Here is a 20,920-nt window from a genome sequence, read left to right as displayed (position 1 = left end):
TCCCAACCTTGCAATTTGAGAAAACTGTGCCTTACGGTGGTTGGTCATAGTTAATAAGTGACAATTTCAAAGCCACCTGTTTCACACATTTCTGTTATTTAAACCTAGGCCCTAAGCCTGGGGCAGGACCTGACCTTTCATATTTGGCTTCATCTGTATACTTCCTAGAAGGATGATCCAACTTGCAGTTCCCATGTGTTAGGGATTAGTCCTGGCTTCCCTCTTCTCTGGGGCAGAGATCTCGTGAGGGTGGAGTGCCATACAATATTAACACTAGGTATTATTTTCATTCCTTGTGCCCCAGAAAGCCAGAAGGTGCAGGGTGGCATTCCTTACCAGCGCAATGACAGGAGGCCTCTGGGGCAGGTAGATTGACTTTATTTCAGATTTTATAATCAACTTAACTTGTACTAATTGGTTGGATAATGACGTTCTACATTTCCGAAGACATTTAGTTGGCATCTATAAAAAACCCATAAGCGTTTCCTAAGCAGGTGCAACTGAAATCAAAAGATGAAATCATTATTATTATGATTGCTCCTCCTGGGCAGAGCTACCCAGCAGCCCCAGGTCCTGTGGTCTTTAACATTTTTTTGGGGGGTGGGGGAAGAGATGCGCAGTTTGTACCTGGTAGAACTGGCCATTTCAGATCTGCACTCTTTTTCTTGCTAAGCCCTTTCTAATGGGACGTCAGGATTAGATACTGTACCTTTGAAGCCTTTGTCCATAATGTATGTGTTCTGACGTCTATCCATTCCACAAGCACCTGCATAAGAACAGTAAAAGGAAAGAAAAATATAGGGGTGAATGAGGTTTACCTAGACTGCATGAGTTCTTTTTTTTGTCTTTTTTTCTTTCTCCCCTACCCAGAAAATAAATAGTTCTTTAGTGCTAGAAAATTATTCTGGGTTTAATCTACTCTAAATCATCTTGACCATACAGGAATTCTTTAAAAGCTCCTAAAGCATAAATGATGAGCTACAGCACCCCCTGGCATATTTAGCACTACTGCTCTTTAACCTTCACTCTGAGGGGGATGTCTTCCAGGAGGTGATCAAAGGCAGTTCTGATGCCACCTACATCACTGTAGGTGAAGTTTCAGTCTCCAAAAGTATAGGATAAGGAATGAATCAGAACCAGTTCTTAGCTTGGGGGAAGGGTGTATGACATTCCCAGTCCCAGTTCTGTTGGACTTCGGAGAGGGGGTGAAGACTGTTTCTCACCTTGTAGCTCTGGTCTTCCCTCTCCCCTTCTGGATCCAAAGCTCGACTGAGGGGAGCCAGAGGGAGGTGAACAGGTAGCTGAGGTTCTTCATTGGTCATCTCTACAGGATGTATAGTCATTCCCTTACATAGTCAGCTGGCTTAGTCCCCCTCCCCCTGCCCCACATTTTTTGGGTGGACCATTTGCACATAATTGAGAGTTGTATTTGAACAATACTACCAGTGTTTTCCAGTCCCAAGGATTTCTTTTTTCCCTTTTGGCTGTCACAGTTTATCCTAGGCTCCCACAATGCATGGTTCTGAGCCCCAGCCAGAGGCAGGAAGGACACAAAGCTTCAGCGACCAAGCTCTGGTTCTTTGCTACTGGTGATCCCAGAAAAGAAATTATGTGATACTTTAAATTTGGGACAGTGATGACTTGGGCTCACAAAGCCATTATTTTCAGCTTTTAACTGAGAATGCCATATCAGGCAAGGCATGCGGCAAGTGCTTACTAAAATACAGTTTGACTGCACTTGACTCTCCCCAGTCGCTGACACTGAAGACCAACCCATGGCTCTTTAGATACGTCCCCATACCTGTTCCATATAGATAGAGGTCCCTAGTTGAAATTGCAGGAGCCTACTCCTATCTCCCTTCCTTCCACACATTGCTCAGTGATAGAGCAGAATCAGATACAAGTTTTTCTCAAGTTTGCTATTCTCCAAAGGGCCTGTAGGTACCTGTGCCCTTCAGAAGCATGACTGTAACAGTCTGTATCACTGGTGTCAGTTCAGCACTTTATTCTAGACCAGGGCTTCTTTTGCCCTCCCTGAGGGAGGGAGGCTAGGCTGTTAACTTTTTCCCTTTTTAGAGAACAGGAAACAGGCTCAAAGAAGGGCAGTGACTTGTCTGAGATCACACCGACAAGTGAGAAGTTGAGTTCTGCCCAGAGCTCAGATGTTCTCAAGTATTCTCTCCCATTGGCCACCAGCCTGCCTCAGTGTAAGCGAAAAAATGACAGTGTGTGGTGGCTCTGGCTACAGTGGTTGAACCCAGAGGATGCTCCCAAATGGAAAGAGGTGCAGGGTGGTGGTAGTGTGTGTGTCGGGGGGTTGTATTTAGTGGGGTTATTGAATGTCCTGAGCACTGCTTAGGGGGCTCACAGCCAGGAGCACAGCCTCCTGGGTATAAGCTCAGGGTATGTGAAGCCCATGCCTACTTAACAGGTAGATGGATTTAGAACCTTTGCTCTTCTTACTGCTACTGGCCTCAGAGACCTGCAGGGGTTGGTAGAGCTGCATTTCACTTGAGCTCTAGAAACCAGCTAGAGCTTGAATTCAGGCCCAGGTTGTTCAGTGTGCCATCTAGGGCAGGACTACTTTGTAGGGAGGCGAAATTCTCTCTGTTTATTCATTGCACCTACTTCTGTAACTCCTACCTCACATCTTCCCATAGCAGGACTGATTTTCCAAGTCTCTTTTTTGCATCTTTCCCAAGCTACCAGGTTTGAGCCTAATATATGAGCACAGAGGATGTTGGTTGACACATCCTGCCCCAAACTCTCTAGATCCCTACTGGACCACCCTACCCTATGATCTGGGAGAGCCAGTCTGGGGTCTCTCTCTGAGGGACATTGGGCTTTTTGGCCAGAGAACCAACTCTCCGTCATTCACATCCACGGGCCCAAAGAATCCCAAAGATGTCACCATCTCCAAGTCACTTCTCAGTGGTTTTGGGTTGTATTCTGTGGTCTGCAGGGAGTGCGGTTATGTTGTGTTCCCTTCACCTAATACTACTTGCAGTTTGTCTATATCCACTGACCATGATAGGAGGAGAAGGGGTGACTGAGGGGATCCAGACAGGCTTCCTTCTTCAGATAGGGAATTGGGCTTGTAGATTAATTATGTCGGAGGGAAGGGGCTCAGCAGGGAGGGTTCTGGGACCATGGGGGTAAGTTAAAGGATAGGAGTGGGGGTTAGGGTAGGTGCTGGGTCTGGTCTGGTATGACAACCTCAGGGGTCCAGGGGATAGAGGGTAGGGCTGGGAGTCTAACCTGGTGAGTGTAGCTCAGCGGGGCGGCTGAGGTGTCTAAGTTCAATGTAGAAGTCCTCGGGCGGGTACCTGGCCTCCAGGGCACTGATCTGGAAATGGGAGTCTAGTGAGAGGATGACAGGGAGGAGCCATTATTCCCAGGGCCCTGGTATGGCAGGGGTTGGGGGATGAGGGTCAGGGTGGGGCAGGTTGGAAGGAATCAGGGCTTCCATGTGTAGCATCCAAAGGCGCTAGAGCCAGCAGGGCCAGAGGGATTTGCTAGAGCTGAGGCCACTGGCCTTGCTACCCCTCACTCCCCACCCCTCACCCGCACCCCCATAGGAATTGGTGTCTGCCAGGGCAGTGGGGCAGAGGGAATAAGCCCTTGAAAGGGGCACCTTGGTAGGGCCTGGCTCAGGCAGGGGTCCCTTTCCCAGATGGTGAGTGCATCTTTTGCTTCCAACCTGAATCCCCACATCTGGGCCCTAGCTTTCTCCCTTGTGGTCCCTGGGTCATAGCCACTCTCTCCCTATCCCCTAACATAGGAATGAAAGGGATCTTGGACTTCATTTGCTTATAAGAGATGAAATAGGCGCTTGGGTTTCCTCCCCACACCCCTTCACCCTGGGAGAAACCGTGCTTAAGACTTACCTACTAACTCTCCCAGGGAGCTGGGATGGGCCCCTGTCAATATGGGAGAAGGAGAAGAGGGTGGGATGTGATGGCAGGGGCCCAGACTCAAACCACTACTGACCTAACACGTTCACATAGCTGTAGGGGGTCCAGCCTGCCATGTCTCTGTCAAGGGACTTGTTACTGAGCTGTTTGGAAAGTAGGAGAGCGAGTTACTAGCTAGTGCCCTTGAGATGCCCCTGCCCAGCCTTTGCTTTTGCCCACCCTTGTGCACCCACCCCTGTGACGACCCTGACCCACCTAGGTGCTAGGTCGTTGAGGGAAAGGGAGAGTTAGGTGTTCTATGATAGGCCACCGTGGTGTGGCTGAGGCCAGTGGGAACAGAACATATACCCCCATCTAAGCAGTCTGGCTGAAGCTGTAAGGCTCTTGGGCCCCTGGGACAAAGGGGAGCAAAGGGCAGGGCCTCTTGAGAGCCAAGAACTGGCCTGAGCCAAGCTGGCCCTGACAGGGAAAGCAGGTCAGCTGGATGGGGCTGAGCTGCAGGAGAAAGGGGTGTTGGCAGCGTCTCGGCTGCAACACGAGGCCATCTCCAGCACAGAGCCGGGTGCCGAGGCTGCCTGCAACATCACTGTCACCTCTGCCACCTGACCTGGGCTGAGTGTGGGAATCTTCCTTTCATGTGACCAAGAAAGCTTCAGGGTAGGTTGGCCTTATGGCGCAACCCTTCCTCTTCCTGCGATCTCACAGCTGCCCTTCATATGAGGCAAGGATGGTTGTTCTCATTTCACAGCTGGGGACCTGAGTCCTGCTTGTGGGCCCCGCTCATGGTCACACACACAGGCAGTGACAGAGCTGGGTCTACAACTCAGGTCTCAGCTCGCAGACCTATGTCCTTTCCATGTCATCACAGCTGCCTGCCCTTGCTAAAAATTTGCCAGGCTGAGGGGTCCCTGACCACACAGAACTACTTTGGGCCCCTGGGGTGAAATGAGCCAGAGGGTCACCAAGTGGGCTACTCTGTAGTAACTCCACCCCCTTACTGAGTGACAGAGGGTGGCTGGTGCTTCCGTGTCAGCGTGAGACCAAGAATGACATGGCCACAAGGGACTTTGTCTCTCACCCCTGGCGTCTGTCTCTCACCCCTGGCGTCCTTTGCCTCTAACCTGCTGTAGCCTTGATAATGTGGCTCTAGTTAATCAAGGACCCCCTACTGGGAAGCTCCTGGATTCCCTTCCCTTGGCTCCTCAGATCAGCCTAAAGCTGTGAAGCTGGGTGTGGGGCTGACGGCCACAGGCTTTGCATACAGACCTCGAGGTACCCCTGCTTGCAGCACTGCCAGTCTATTGGAAAACTGAGGCTGAGAGCCCCTGAAGAGGGCCTTTGGGTGCTGGCTTGACAGGGGTGGCTCCTGGGACTATATGGGGTCTGTGTCATTGTTGCCAGGGGGCTCAGGGTGCATTGCTACCAGGGCTGTGGCAGCAGCCATGGTCCGTGGACTGGTGGATATTTTCTGTGGGGCAGATGGGGAGAAAGGATCCCTAGAGCTCTATAAGGCACAGACCTGGAGGATGAAAACTGCTCCTGGCCATGTTCCTGGCCCAGGATGGGGTTTTGCCACCCAGCCCCCCATGGTCCTGCCATAGTGTGTATATGTGTGTGTGTGTGTGTGTGTGTGTGTGTGTGTGTGTGTGTGTGTGCACGCAGGTGTGCAGCATGAGCCCGTTGACCTTGTGGTCCTTGGGGCTGTCCCTCATTTCTGAACCTCTCATCTGCCCACTATGGATCCTGGCACACCAGGGGGTGCTCACTACACATGTGTGCTGAGACATCCTTGCCCAAGGGCCTGTGATTGTACGAGGACGTCTTGCCATCAGCCAGTGTTATGCTGGGAGCTGTGAGGAAAGGCCCTGTCCAGGGTGGTGCACACCTGACCTTGAAGGCCTGTAGGACTCACTGTTAATGGGAACACTTGGCTGTGGCTGATGTTTGGGTTCCATGTCCCTTGTGATGGTTCTGATAGCAACAAATGGTTGTGGTTGTGTACTGATAACATGTAGTAGGTAAGGTGGTACCTAAGTAATAGTAGTTACTCTATAATGTGCTGGCTGCACACATGGTGCTGGTAACATGCTGTGGTGATTAATTCTGTAGTGTTTTGACTATATGTGTTAACATGAGGCAAAAGTGGTTACATGGTTATGTGTGCCAAGGCTACACATGATTACTTGATGATCACATGACTTGGTACCCACCGGTTACACACAGGGTATGGGGGTGTATGTTATATCGAGTGATGCTGTGAGTTGGTTACATGTGACGTGTCCTGGTTACATGGCACTTGTTGGCTCCATATACGTGCTTCCTGGTGGCTTCCTCTTACGTGCTTCACAGAGTGTTTACATGGGATCACAGGGCAATGTGTATTGTATTGGCAGTTGGTTCCACACAGACCCTGGGCGGGGTGGTGGTGGTGCAGTTTCTTCCCAGGCAGAGGTGAGGGCTCAGTGTGTAGACAGCGGATGGGGGCTGGGGAGTTAGGGGCCCGGTACCTTGGTGGGGCTGTTCCTGTCCAGAGTGCTGGCCTGGTTGGTGTTAGGCCCCCCGCACGCCAGTGCGTGGTAGCTGGAATTGGAAAAGCACTGGGCATGGCTGCTACTTTGAGACAAATCTGGGAAGAGAACAAGGTGCCACATGCCATCACATCCCTGGCCCTGGCATGAGACACCCCTAAACTAATGCTTGGGCTGGGCTGCCTCGAAAGTGCTCTGCAAAGAGAGACAGTCAAGTCTCCCAGCCCCCAAGCTTCCTGGCATCTACTACTCCCCTAGAAATGTGTAGAGCCTGATTTGCCCCTTTCCTTGCGGTGGCCCTCCTTGCAGCTTGCAGGTTGCAGGTTAGGCTTGCCAGTGTGGAGGGTGGCACCAGCGTGAGAAGCGTTAATTTGACAGTCTCAGATATCCCTGAGTCACTATGTAGGGCTATGCTGACCCTTCCCTGCCTCCCCCAGGGTCAGATCCCAGTAGTGAGGCTGTAAAGAGAACCCCACTTCTCCTGACCTTAGCCTTGCCCTCCTGCAGATTCCAGTGGAATGGCATGGGAAAACCTAGCCAACCTTGCTTACTATAGTCATAGAAGAAAATCCCCAAATCCTCCCTATGAGCTTTGGGATTTCATCAGGGGATATCTACTTTGGCTGAAACCCAGGGCAGCATGTAGGCCAGGAACTTCCTCAAGGTAGGGTCTGCACCTGGGCCGCTTCTGGCTCTCCTGCAGCGCCTAGCACGGAGCTGGGCAAATAGTAGGCAATGGAATTAGCAGGATTGACATGTCAGCAGGCTGACATGATCTTGGTTTTCTAAGTAAGTCCAAGGTCCAGGAGGCTGCAGGTCAGCCATGAGCTATGGAGCCAGCTGGAGAGAGCTGTCATCCTTGTACATACCCTGACAGGCCTACCCTCCTGTGGCTCAGGGCTGTGGGCAATTTTAGAGCATTTTGACCTCTTCTGTTTAATGAAATATGAAGCAAAAAGCTGTTCTTATTTCTAAGGCAGCAGTCCAGACTCCCAGATAAATGCCTGCTGGAGTTGTTACCCCATTTGTGAACAGACTGGGTTCCAGCAGGCCTGATTCGAGGGACATTGCCCAGACTTTCAGACTTCCCCACGTCAGGCCCCGTCCCCTTCCACTGTATAACTAGGGCCCTCCTAGCTCTGGGAACTGGGAGGGAGGGGTGCTCTGAGGCCTTCACCAAGGAAACAAAAATGGGACAGGGCTTGGACATTGGGCCCCACGGCTGGTTTCCTGAGGTGGCACAGGCTGGGGAGAGGTTCCCTTGGAGCATTTAGGAAATTTACTGCTTAGTGTGGGTGCTCTTGTGGCTAAAGCCCGGTGAGGAAGAGGGGAAGCTCTGGGGAAATGGAAGAAGGCTCCTAACCGTAGCTGTTCAGAGTGGGCACCCTGGAAATGACACCCCCTGGGAGCCCCATCTACCTTTCCCAAGTGAGCTCCAGCTCCTCGCCTCCATTATCTCTGCAGGGGAGCCTGAGCATCCAGCAGACAACTCTGCAGGCACGACCACCCACCTTCAGCGGTAAACCCCGGTGTCCCCAAGAATACCGTGTGGCTCCTCTTGGGTCCTGTGTGTGTGTATTCGGGGGGTGGGGCGCGGGAGGGAGCTGCTGGGGGCATAGCCCTTACCTGAGAGGGAGTAGTCAGTGCTGGTCATCCTCATGGCAGGTGTGTAGGAGACGCGGGGAGCCAGGTCTCGGCCCTTCTCTTTCTGCCGCCGCCGGTGCCAGGCGAACAGGCCCAGCAGCACCACAATGAGGAACAACAGGAGGACGATGCCTGTGACAGCACCCACCGAGTGCCGCTCTGCACCCAGTGCTGGGCTGATCTTGGTGTAGGGATTTAGCTCCTCCATCATGAGGGCAGCTGCGGGCAGAGGGAGGGGCTGAGCCTGGGGCAGGCCTGCTTGCTCTTCAGATCTCCTCAGCCTGGGGCCTAGACTCCTAAGGTTAGGAGACCCGGGTGCTGGTCTTGGCCCTATTCTTCAATCCCTTCAACCTCACGTGTCTGTCTTCAACTGTCTACAAAGGGTAGCGTCCCAGGGTCGTGACAGGGAGCAAATGTGATCATAGGTGGGAACCAAAATATGGATGTTTACTGAGTGTTTTACTCTGTTCTGAAAATGAGTTACAGATATTAACTCATTTGATCTTCCCAGCAGCCCTATAAAAAGCTGTTTATAAGTCCTATAAGAAATAAAGACTAATTATTTCCCTTTCACAGATGAAGAGACCGAGTCACCAAAAGGTTAGGTAATTTGCCCAAGATCACACAACCAGTAACTGGTAGAGTGGGTTTCTCAGGAGTCAGGAAAAACTGGACTCGGCCCCCTCCCTGTCTACCAACTGTGTGACTCAGAATCCTCAGTTTGCTCATTTGTAACATGGGGACAGCAATCCCACTGTGAGCACTAATGAGAGACTGACAACGAAAGCTGGGAGTGCTGTACCAGTGTGCCCAGGATTGCTGCTCCTAAAACCCCTCTTGATGATATATGTGTGGGCTGTCCCTCATCCCCCGTCGGAATGCAGTGGAAATGTCTTTTGGCCCCTTTTCTGTACTGTGGACGCTTGGGTGCCCATTCCCATCCCTATCTCCTACAGCCAACAGCAAAAACCATTTATCGAGTGCTCACTTATGTGCCAGGCACTGTGCTGAGTCCTTTACTCACATTATCTTAACTTGGTCTTCACAACAGCACGATGGGGTCTTGTCTGACTATAGACCTGGAGCCAAGGTTGAGCCCCTTTGGGCTCCTTGGCTCTCAGCAGAACCTTGTGTCTTTCCACATGTGGAGTAACAGACCCAGCAAAAGGAAATGACTGGCCCAAGGACACCTAGCAGGTAACGGCAGATCTTCCGACTCGGTCTGCTGACCCTTCCACAGCACGGGCTTGCCGTCATCCTTCCTTGGCTCACCAAACTTGCCAAGGATGAGCAGAGGGAAGTGGTGCCTGAGAGGCCGCCTTCTCCATCTGCCTCTCCAGTGCCTGGAGCCTCCCCCTCCTCAGCCCCCCCCCCATTCCACTCCCACTCTCCTCCCAATGTGAATAAAAGGAAGTCACAGAGTGTCCTTATAAAATTCAGTCAGTCCCATTGGCTACTCCCTAGAGCCTGCCCCATGGGGCCCTTTCTATAGCCCCCTTCCCGGGGGACTCTGCCATCTGTGTATTACCTTGGTCACACCTGATCCCTTTGAATCCAGAGCTGCAATAGCAGGTGCCTGTGACATGGTCACAGGTGGCATTGTTCATGCACTCACATAGCTGCTGACACCCATAGCCAAAGGTTCCTGGGGCACATCCTGTGTAGCATGAAGAGAATCGGAGTCAACCGTGAGGTACGCCCACTCTCCACCCCTCCCATCCCTTATGTGGGCAGCTGTGAGGATTAGTTCTGCCTCACAGAGCGAAGCCTCTTTCTCTGTAGCTCCTGATGTGCTTTGGTTTGCTACTTGGGGCTAAACAGAACACCTATAACCCTGAGTGGGGGAACACCCACCCCTACCTCCTCCTCACCTGGTCTATATTTACACAGCATCTTCCGTGTGTCAGGCCCTGAGCCGGGTGCCACGGGGGCTTCAAAGATCAATCCAACAAGATCTGCCTCCCTCTACTCTCGCTAAGCTCCTCCCCCAGCAAAGGCTCTGCTCTGCCTCCACATGCCCCATCCCCACCCCCACTGAAGGAAGAAACTCTTAAGCCAACGTAGGCCCAACCTTCAGGTTTTGTCCTTGGGAGTTGCTCCAAAAGTCAAGGGAGCAGGCGGTGCAGGGCCCTGATGGGTGGACCTCAAAGGGGGAGGCTTCCCCTGCAGGAGGCTGAGGCCTGGCATTGACACGAGGGTCAGGGGTCGGGACAGCTTACTCTGCTCACAGTGTCGCCCGGTGAAGCCCGTGCGGCAGGTACACTTGCCGCTGATGTGGTCACAGCTGGCACCATTCTGACACTGGCACACATGCCCGCAGTCCTTCCCATAAAATGCTGCTGGGCAGCCTGCAGAGAAACAGGGCGGGGGCAACTGCTGAGGTGCAGTTGGGACCAAACCTGCCTCCTGCCCCTTCTTTCTCTGAGCATGGGGTGAGGACCAGCGACACCCTGCACGCTCCACGCTCAGAACCCTCACGCTGAAGAGGCAGGGAGTCCTTTGGACAAGGGTACCTTGGAACCAGAGGCCAGGCTGAAGTCTCTGCTGTGCAACCACAGGCTGCTCCTCCCCACGCTGGGCCCCCTGTCCAAGGAGGGTCTGGTCTTGGTGATTGCTGGGGTACCCGATAGCCCTGGCCTTCCAGGACTTCGGGCGCCTCAACCCCCTGAGTCCGGCCAGACTCTTCAACCCCAGGGGTGGGTGGTGGGGGTGGATAGCTCCGAGCCCTGGGGCCTGCCTCCTCCCTCCCTCCCTCCACTGCATGTCCAGACGATGCCCACGGCAGCCAGCAGGCCGCAGCATGGGATTCCAAATGGCTGGGAGGCGGGGCTTACGCTGCGTGCAGAAGAGTCCGGTCCAACCAGGGGTGCAGTGGCAGGCCCCATCCTCGGCGCTACAGCTCGCCCCGTTGTGGCAGCTGCATGTGTGGAAGCAGGCGGGGCCCCAGAACCCTGGTGGGCAAGCTGGGCGTGGGTGGGATGCCGAGGGTGAGGGCCAGTCAGAGAGGGGCAGACGGAGAGGGAGGGAGAGGAAGGGGGAGTGCATGTCAGCCAGGATGCCCCCGGGTGGCATTTCCTGGCTTTCACGGGGCTTAACCACTGTTCCCAGAATTCCTCCACTCACCTCTTGACCCAATCACCCAGGATTCCCATTAAGCCCAGATTCTCTGCCCACCCACCCAGTTCTGAGGGCTTCTGAACCTTCCCTCTTAGGGGAGTGACTGTGATTTGGAGCGTGTGGTAAACTGTAAACACTGCGGTTTACGGTGTGAATACTGTGTGTACTAACTTCCCCATGAGGATGGGGTGGGGGGGGGGGACTTTCCCAGGGTAGGGACTTATTTCTTCTCAGGGAGCTAATGAGCTCCCGGAGGATAGCAGGGGTGTCTCCTCCATCAGAATGGAAATGCCTTCAGGCCGGTTTTTTTGTTTGTTTTGGCCACTGCCTGGCATGCAGGATCCTAGTTCCCTGACCAGGGATCAAACCCTTGCCCCCTGCAGTGGAAGTGCAGCATCTTAACCACTAGACCACCAGGGAAGTCCTGGGCCAGGGCATCTTAACTGGGACCGTCCTAGGGGTACTGGCTGGGTCTCACCCATCAGCCAAGGACTCCACAGGGCAGAGGCTGAGTCCCTGCCTTTAGATTGGGGGTCCCTGTTACCTCTGTATCAGATTGGGTTCACCTTATAGGAACAGCCCCTACAATGCTCTGCCCAGGCCTATGATGCCCAGGACATCAGTCACATGAGCCACCCAGAGGACACCCTTGTGAGGCAACTGCCCGGGCCTCCCCTCACTTCCCTACTCCCTCTTCCTCCCCATCCAAACTTAGGGGCTACTCCTTGATCAGATGCTAGGAGTATTAATACTCAGCGTTCATAGTATTAATGATATTACCAATAACGCCCATATCTTTAATACTAACAGTTGATAATGCTAGTGATCAATCCTAGTACTTCACCACGTTAGCTATAGAGACTATATGGGACTCAGGTGGACATTCCTATGTGCAGGAGATTTCAGCCCTGGGAGGTAGAAGCACCAGGGGCAGAGAGGTTCTGGGCAGGGAGTGGGTGTTTCTGGGCCTGACCATGGTCACGGGCATTCCGGGGGGAGCATTCCCAGAGGGCAGCAGCTTACCCTGTGAGCAGTCCTTGCCAATCCATCCAGGGAAGCACTGACAGGAGCCATCGATGGGGCTGCAGGTCCCGTTGTTGGCACAGGAGCAGAGCTGGGCACAGTCCTGCCCAAAGTGCCCTCCAGCACACACTGTGGGCACAGGACAGCCTGGCACCTGCCCTCCCACTTGTACTCCTTAGACCACCACCCACAGCTACACCCCCAGAAGTTCCCAGGCCACAGCCATGGCCACCTGGGGTCACGGATCTGGGTGGGAACTGCCCATCTCAGCACCCCCATCACCCTTCTCCATTTCCACATCAATGAGTTCCCCGTCTTGTGTCCACAGCTGCATTCTTTGGGAGCCTCTAGTAATGATTCCCTCTGACAGGAACGAACTGAGGCCCATAGGGGTAGAATCACTTGACTTAGGTCTCACAGACAGAAGTGGTGAGGTGGGAATCCCACCTCTGCACTCAGTCCAGTGGTCCCTGCACTGCCCCGAAGCCTTCCGCTTTCCATTACCACACTTGTGTCAGCATCACTGATCTCACAACTGCGAGGGCAGGGAATGTTTATAGCTGGAAGGAGAGGGACAAATGCAGGGTGGCAGGTCTGTCTGCAGTTAGATGGCTGGAGGACCGACCCCGAATGTCTATCCCTGTCCCCGTTTCCTGTCTCTCCAAATCCAACCTGTTCCTTGAGCCTCAGTTCAGCCTCCTCCCCAGGAGAGCCCTCCTGGGTCCACAAGGTGCTCTCTTCCACTGAGCTCCCATGGTATTTCCACCTTGAGTCCTTTGTAGGATTTTGATCCCGGCCCCTCCTGGAGGAGTCATTCCTTGGCTCCTGGAGGAAGGGCTGGTTTCCTCAACAAAGCTGCAAGCTCCTTGAGGACTAGATATGAGTGTTCACCGAGCACCTCCCTCTCAATTCCCTCTCAATTCATCCTCCACCTGTTTCCTACAGCCTGAGCTCTCTAAAGCACAGCTCTCTTCATGGCGCTCCTATGCCCTGCTCAAACATCCTCAGTGGCACCCTAGTGCCCCAGAATAAAACCTAGATCCTAGAGATCAGCACTTAAACATACCTCATCACCCAGACACTGGACCACACACCACTTTCCAAATAACACCCCATGCCTTTCCTCCTCTGTGCTTTCACTCCAGCTGTTCCCTCCCAGAATTTCCCTGATCCTCATGCCCAGCTGTGGAAATCCTACCCTGCCTACAAGACACATCTTAAGAACCACCTCCCCGATGATCCCTCTGTAGTAGACAGCTAGTCCTTCAATATCAATTCTCTTCTTCCTTAGAAGTAGTTTTAACTGGGCGTATGTCCACCTGCACAGTGAGGTATGACCACGTGACTACATTCTGACCAATGGTAAGTGGAAATGCGTGTCTTTATTTGCCCATTCATCCTTCCTGTTGAAGAATAGTGTGGATTATGGATGAGAATTGTGGGTAAGATAGCTGGAGCTCAAGCAGCTACCTTTCCTCAGAGGTGGAAGCCATGTGCTGAGGATGGCAGAACAACAAGATAGAAGGAGCCTGGGTCCCTGACATCTATGTAAGCTACCCTACCACTCCCTAGTAGCCTACTTCTGGATCTTTGCTTTTCTTTCTTTTTATCTTTTTGTTTTTTTTGTAAATGTGTGAGGGACACAAAGCTTGTCATCTTCAAGTCAGTTATTTTGGGTTTTTATGTTACTTATAGCTGAACTTAATCCTAACAGATTCACCCCTCTTCTCTGTTCTGGGAGGCTATGTCCCTGTTTGAGCTTCTAGGACCCTCTATTAGTTTCTTCCCTGGTCTTCTGTTACCGTGGCTTGTGAGCCGTTTCAGGCCAGGCCTGGGTTCCACCCGTGTCTGTACACCCACAATGCCTGGAAAAACCACAGGTGCTCAAGGCACGGTGGCTGAATTTGTGGACATAAACTGCTGCCCCTTCTCCCCCCACCCCAGCCCCCAAGTTCTGCTGGGAAAGGCTGAGCTCAGAATTTTCCCCTCTGGACTGCAGGCTTTATGAGGGCAGGGAACTTGGCTCTCTTGTTCTTTGTTGTGTCTGAGTGCCCAGCACAGTGCATGGCGTACAACAAACACTCAGGAACTATTCCCCAAATGGCCAAAACTGGCCCCAGGAGCAGTGACGTTCCAGTGGGTTCTGCTGGAATCAGTGACCCCTGTCCCTTCGAGCTCCTCTCAGTTTGACACGCTCCCCTCAAAGCCCAGTTCCAGCTGGCCCTACACCCTCCAAGATGGCCTCCTTGCATCCCTGTTATGGGGGAGGAAGTCCTTGAATCCCTGAGGCCCTCATTTGGCTGAGCCACACTGAGCATCAGGGGAAGGGGTTGATTCTTAAAGAAAAGCAACTTCCCCAGGCCCACGTCTCTTGAAATTTGGGCTGGCACCCCTCCCTTAGGCCACACTGCCTCATATTGTCAGCCCTTCCCCAACTGGATGGTGGGCACCTGGATCTGTGGCCACTCTGTGCCTCACCTGGACATGATTAGCAATTGAGACAAACAATACCAGGCTCTCTAGCCCAAAGCCTTGGGTTTGGGTACTAGTTTTATTTATGTATTCAACAAACACTTCTATGGCACTTTTATGTACCACTGTTCAGAATGCTTCACAAATATTAGTTCAATTAACCTTGTAATACTCTCATTATTACGTATTTTCATTATTACTAACTACAGATGAGGAAACAGGGACTGAGGGGTTAAGTAACTTGCCGAAGGTCACACAGCCAGGAAGCTCTGCCACTTACTGGCTAAGTACCTCCAAGCAAACCACATCACCCCTCTCAGTCTCTGTTTCCTCATCTTTGAAATGGGACTGATAACCCTCACCCACTGGCCTTGGGCTATAGTTAACAGTTATGGGCACGATGGCCAATTTGGGCCCTGTGCCCTTCCCTAGCAAAAACCTTAGCTCCTTCCAGGGCAGGTCCACTGCCAGGAGGATGACACGCATCTCACCTGTTTGCAGCTCAGCCTCCAGCTTTGGCTTCCTGGAAAGCAGGTCACCCAGCATGCTCTTCCCTGCCTCTGGGAGGTACATGATGTGGGGAACCCATCCCCTAGTCCTGGCCCTCTGTGGGGAGCCGGGTGCCAGAGATGCTTCACTGACACCCATCCTAAAACCAACTCTGAGCTTCTCTAACAAGACAGTCTTGAAGTCTTTCTCACATATGCAAGGCTGACAGATTCACCCACAGAGCTGTTAATGTGATCAGTCTAATACATTAATTGGTTAACTTAGCTGAATCAAGAGTGAGGCAAAGAGAGGGGTGGTGGAGAGAAGGGGGACTGGTGAAAAGAAAACATCTGGTTGTATTTAATCTATGTTTAATGATTCTGCATAAGCAGTGTCTGTAATTTGTAACTCGCTGGAAAGCCAGTCATTAGAAAGCGTCAGTTCAATTTTTTACAAGGTTTGAGACTTAACCAGGGCAGTTGCCATTAATAGCAAACTCTGTTAGATCTACGTGTGGAAAGTACTCATTAGGCCAGCGGGCGATAAATCAGACATTGCAGGATGTGAGAGTTACTCCTCGGGCTGCTTAGGTCCTAATTTAGACCCGGCCTATCTGTATTGACAGCTGGGTCTCCGATTGTTTAATAAGTAAACCTCGACACGTCAGGTTATGATTAAACTGTCCTAGGAGGACTGCAAGCAAATGAAACTGTCACGTATGTTTCCCTGGGGTCCAAACTTCTCATGACCTCAAAGCATCATGGAGTTAACTTTCCACTCATACATATTAATGGCCCACACACTTAGAAAAATAGCCGAGCTCAGTGGTCATTATTCATCAAAAGAATCCAGTCCCCTGGGAGGCAGTGAGCTCTCAAAGGAAGTATTTAAGCAGAGGCCAGATGAGACTCTCACAGATGACCTTGAAGTTGCTTTTAGCTCTAAGTTTACCTTAGACTAAGATCCTTTCACTCCTTACAGGTTAAAGTACAAATTCTGCAACCTTGTCTTCAAAACTTTCCAGGAGTCCCCAGACTACCTTCTCAGTCCCCTTTGCCATCCACAGCCCCTGCATCCTCCTGCCATTCCCTATGGCTGGATAGTCGCATATGCACGCCTCTGTGCTTTGCCCAGATTGGTTCCTCTACCCACAATGCCTTTCTTCCATCTCTGCCTTTTAGGCTAAGGCCCAGCTGAAGTCCTACATGGCACGGAGCCATCCTCCAAATCCACCCTGCCTTGGCCTAACTAAGCCAAGGCAGTAAGCAATGGTGTGCAAGGGAGCCAGCTTCTACCTTCACACTGGCTATTAAATATTCAGGAATTTCACGACCGGTGTTAAACCGGTACCTTAGAATCAGCCATGGTGGGAATATCTACAGCATGGAAATCTGCAAATGATACAGATTAGGGCTTTCCCCACCCCAGAGAGCCAGTTTAGCAGCACACCAATTCAGTAAGCTTTATCTCCCTTTTCAGCTCCCGTTGAGTGGAAGAGTTGGCTGGAGTCTGCAGCTGAGACAGGAAAGCGTGTGGTGAGGGATTAGCGTTGGCCTGAGTGTGAGGGGAGAAGGGCTGGGAAGTTGCCATCTCCAGCGAAGCCAGAACTGTCTCCTCTGAGCTCCCAGAGTGTTCTCTGCCTTTCCCACTTGGCACTCAGCACAAGCCATTTGGGGTCACTTCATATGTGGACCTCATCTACGCTTGTTTCAATTTTTATCCGCTTAGACTGGGCTTTGGAGTCAGAATTTGTTTCTCAGCTCTGCCGCTTCTAGCTGTGAGACCATGGAGAAGTCATTTAACCTCTCTGAGCCTGTTCCTTCAACTGCATGATGGCTTTGTCTCACACCCCGTGGTGTGTCCAGTTCTTATTAAGGTAGGTCTAAGCCCTGAAGAGCCAAGGAGCTGCCTCCACAGAGCATGATGAGAATCCTGAACCTTCCTTCCCTGCTACTTCCCTCCTGGGACTCCTCGTCTCGCTGGTCCACACACCTTCCCCCTGGAAACAGTACCTTGGTTGCAGAGGGTTCCGGAGAATCCGGGGAGGCACTCACAGATGCCGCTGGCGTGATGGCAGGGCCCGCTGCTGTGCACGCAGAGGGGGCACGGCTGGGCGCAGCTGTGGCCATAGAACCCAGGGGCGCAGACTGGGGGTGAAGGGGAGAGGGTGGTCAGCAGCCCAAGGGGCCCCAGCCAGCCTGGCCACTTGTCCAGTCCCACACAGCGATGAAGAGAGGCTTCTCAGAAGCGTGGGGAGAGTCGCGTCTGCCCCACACCTGGGAGGGCCCATCCCTTTCTACAGAGAGGAGTTGTGGTCTGGTCCTGTTTCTACTGGGGAGCCAGGCTAGGCCCTGAACTTGGGGACAGAAAAGTCAGGGCCAGGAGAAAGGGGATTAGAGGGAGGGACTTGATGGGGACTGACTGTGTAAGCCCAGCCTCTCTCAGGCCAGTCCTAGTTCCAGCTGGGAAGGCTGGGGAGGATGAGCTGCCCGAGGTCTGAGGGGTAGGGTCTCAGCCTTACTTCTCTGGCATAAGGGTCCTCGGAAGCCCGGGGCACACTCGCAGCTCCCATCCTCTGGGGAGCAGGAACCGCCGTTCTCGCAGCTGCAGGACACGGAGCAGTTGGGGCCCCAGCGACCGGGCGGACACGTGCTGTCACAGTGGATGCCTGTGGGCCAGAGGCAGACTCAGGTCAGTGGTAAGGGGCGAGGGTGAAAGGAAGAATGGGGGGGGGGTACTATGCAGTAAGAAGAGGAGGCAAACACAGTACATCTGGGAATATGGAGGAGAAAAACAGAGAAGCTTGGCTGGTCAGGGAGGGCTTCCAGGAAGAGGCGATGCCTGAACTGAGTCCTAAAGACCAAGGAGGAATTGACCAGATAAAGGAAACCCTATGTGCAAAGAGCAGGAGGCAGGAGAGAGAATCACGCCTTGAAAGATAAAACAGCATAGTGTGGTTGAACCATAAAGTACAAGATGGGATACGGCAAGAGATGAGATTGTGGGAATCAGAAGGGATCAGATCATGAAGGGCTTCCTTTGTCTTTGACATCTTAGCTGGAATCCAAGGTTAGTGCAGCAAGTGAGTGCCATTATAGGCGCTACATGAGCTGGGGGTGAGTTACCTGCCCACCCACGTTAGCCCAGGAGCCACCGATCCTTGCTGGGCCCTAGCCAACCAGCCCCTGGGCAGTGGCTTAGAGAGTGGGTGGGGTCTTTTCAGATTCTTTTGACCACAGTCCTCAGTGCAATATGTATTTTATATCAAATGTGCACACACATGTATAACAGAAACCAACATTTTGCAAATGACATTTACTGTCACTGTGATGCAATCTGATGTTTTCTCTGCACTATGATGTATTCTATGTCCTTAAGGGAAAAAAAAGCTAGTTGTGACCCAAAAAATTGATTTAATGACCTTCAGTTTGACATACAGTGGCCTATGCGGGAAGGGATGGAATCTGTCAAAAAGAAAGAGGAGCAAGGTCTACATGGTCTTTTTGAGCTGAGAGAAAGGAAATATGTGTTGGGGTGATTACAGCCTGAAGGCTGAGAAGAATTTTTAAAGGCCTGAGGCTGGATGCCCAGCTCTGGCGTGGGGTTTCCTCCCAGGCAGAAAGGCTTCTAGTCCACCATGCGTAAGGTGAATGGACCGTGGGGACCCAGGAGACCAATTTGGCTCTGGAAGGTGAATATCAGAGGCTCAGAGAGGAGCAGAATTAGTTTAAAAAGCACGTCTGCCTTGTTATAAGGAAAGGGATCGTGAGAAAGAAAAAGAAAGAGGGAGGAAGACATTCAGGCTTAGTGAACAGAGCCGGTCCTAGCAGCAGCAGGAGAGCGGTGGGACCAGTTTAGAGGCAGGCTGGAATTATACAAGCTTACCTGGGTGGGTGGGGAAAGGCCAGGGGGCAGAACAGGGGAGAGAGTGGAGAGGGAGGGGATGCAACAGGCTTCACTCTCCTCCAGCACCTCAGTCTAGCCCGTGCTTCCTCCCTGGGCCTCCCTCCCTGTGACAGCTCAATTCTGCAGCAGGGTGGAGGCTTCAGATGCCACTCTGCAGGAAATAGGCCTCTGAATGGAGGGAATGGGGTGCGGGGAGCTTCTTCCTGGGAATACAGTCTTTCCCCAGTGAGAATCTGGTGGTCACATTTCCTCCTCAATGGAGGTCTCTCCCAGTGGAGTTTCAGGTGCACAAGAGGTGAAGCCCGGACAAGCAACACGGATGGACCGAAGGGGAGCCTGGGGCGAGGGAAACCACAAAGCTGTTTAAAACCAAAAGCCGTGATCTGCCCCAAGGAATTCTCTGGCCTGTGGTTGTTGAAAACAACCTGTTCAGACTGCAGGCCGAGGGACCCTGCTGCTCTTGGGAGGCGCGCTGGAGTATGGAGGAGCTCCACTGTCTGACGGGGGCCTCCAATCCCTCCTGTGCAGCAAGCACGCTTGGCTAGGCTGCCCAAGGCTCCTTCCCATAGTTGTAGGCTTTTCCCTAAAACTGTATGCAGATATTACTGTGATTAATAAAACACAATGCATGCAAAACACCCTAGAATTCATGGCAGCTTGTTGCTATCATGTTTTCCCCCAAATCAGTGGATGTTAAAAGTACAGCTACTCTCATGTGTGGGATCCTCCAAATGTTTTCATGTCAAAAAGGTGTCCTCGCGCTTCCCTGGTGGCGCAGTGGTTGACAGTCCGCCTGCCGACGCACGGGACATGGGTTCGTGCCCCAGTCCGGGAAGATCCCACATGCCGCAGAGCGGCTGGGCCCGTGAGCCGCTGAGCCTGCGCGTCTGGAGCCTGTGCTCCGCAACGGGAGAGGCCACGACAGTGAGAGGCCTGCGTACTGCAAAAAAACAAAACAAAACAAAACAGGTGTCCTCTTTTTTGGAGATTAAGAACCACAGGTGTAAGGTGATTATGCTCAGATTGCAGATGGCTGCAAGGGCCCACTGGGTTCTAGGATCTGCCAATTATTCTAGTCTAGGCCTGGTTCTGTGGGTGTGGGGCTCCTGTTTGAGGCTGTTATATGTCCTAAGAGCTCCTTGGAACTTAAGACATTGGCATCTAAGTGGAGAGAAGGGTCCAGGGTTTCCCCTTGTGTGGAAAAGCCAGTTGCACCAGTGCAGTCAAAGGGCTTGACCTTGGCCTAAAGGGAGGTCAAACTACAGCTTCTGAAGAGGAGTGGCATCATCAGTTAGTTGCCTTCTCTAGGCCCTGTTTTCCCTATTGTTGAATGGGGATAGTTGCACATTCTTACCCTTAGGGAATCTCTTTGCTTTATCTTTCAGGGCCCCCTACACATCCACACTGGTGGGTAAAGCTAGGCTAAGAATCTATATATTGTGACCTCTAGTTCATGTCACAAGGCTAGCAGCAATTCAGCAGCCCACATCCTTCAGGGACTGTTTTGGGTTTTGGGGTCTTCCCTCTCCAGGAAGTCTTCCTGAATGTCTGCCTAGGGATTCAAGCATCTATTTGATAGTGGCATACAACTTTGTCCCTATCATTTGAATATTTCATATATATGTGTCCTGTGAAGACAGGGGCTATGGCTTCTTGACACTTCTCTCTTTATCCAGGTGCTCCTAATGGGCAGGGAAATGATCCTGGTCATTTTTGCATCTCTAGTACCCAGGACAGTGTCTGGCACACAGTAGGTGCCCAGGGGCTATTGCTGTTGAATTTTGCCATTTACTGCTGGGCCTAGCACAGTGCCGGGCACATGGTAGC

At 52.3% G+C, this 20,920-nt stretch overlaps 1 protein-coding gene across 25 annotated transcripts in view; it reads right to left on the bottom strand.

Annotated features, from left to right (window-relative positions):
- The window catches only part of MEGF11 (multiple EGF like domains 11), a 380,714-nt gene that overhangs the window by 14,174 nt on the left and 345,620 nt on the right, over positions 1-20,920 (bottom strand). For 2 of the 25 annotated variants that reach the window (XM_032621456.1, XM_032621452.1), the window contains exons 14-24: positions 17,709-17,855; positions 17,200-17,334; positions 12,227-12,355; positions 10,921-11,049; positions 10,306-10,434; positions 9,615-9,743; positions 8,069-8,305; positions 6,422-6,540; positions 3,991-4,057; positions 3,259-3,360; positions 710-766 (exon numbers count right to left, since the gene is read on the bottom strand). In XM_032621456.1, coding sequence (XP_032477347.1) covers positions 710-766; positions 3,259-3,360; positions 3,991-4,057; positions 6,422-6,540; positions 8,069-8,305; positions 9,615-9,743; positions 10,306-10,434; positions 10,921-11,049; positions 12,227-12,355; positions 17,200-17,334; positions 17,709-17,855 — 1,380 coding nt within the window. Of the gene's footprint in view, positions 1-362; positions 501-709; positions 767-1,223; positions 1,325-3,258; positions 3,361-3,887; positions 3,921-3,990; positions 4,058-6,421; positions 6,541-8,068; positions 8,306-9,614; positions 9,744-10,305; positions 10,435-10,920; positions 11,050-12,226; positions 12,356-17,199; positions 17,335-17,708; positions 17,856-20,920 lie in introns of those variants that run through there. The other 23 variants (XM_032621458.1, XM_032621460.1, XM_032621463.1 and 20 more) reach the window with 23 other exon arrangements.

This window comes from Phocoena sinus, chromosome 2 (assembly GCF_008692025.1).
Source record: "Phocoena sinus isolate mPhoSin1 chromosome 2, mPhoSin1.pri, whole genome shotgun sequence".
Taxonomy (NCBI): domain Eukaryota; kingdom Metazoa; phylum Chordata; class Mammalia; order Artiodactyla; family Phocoenidae; genus Phocoena; species Phocoena sinus.
This window is presented reverse-complemented; position numbering and strand designations above follow the sequence as displayed.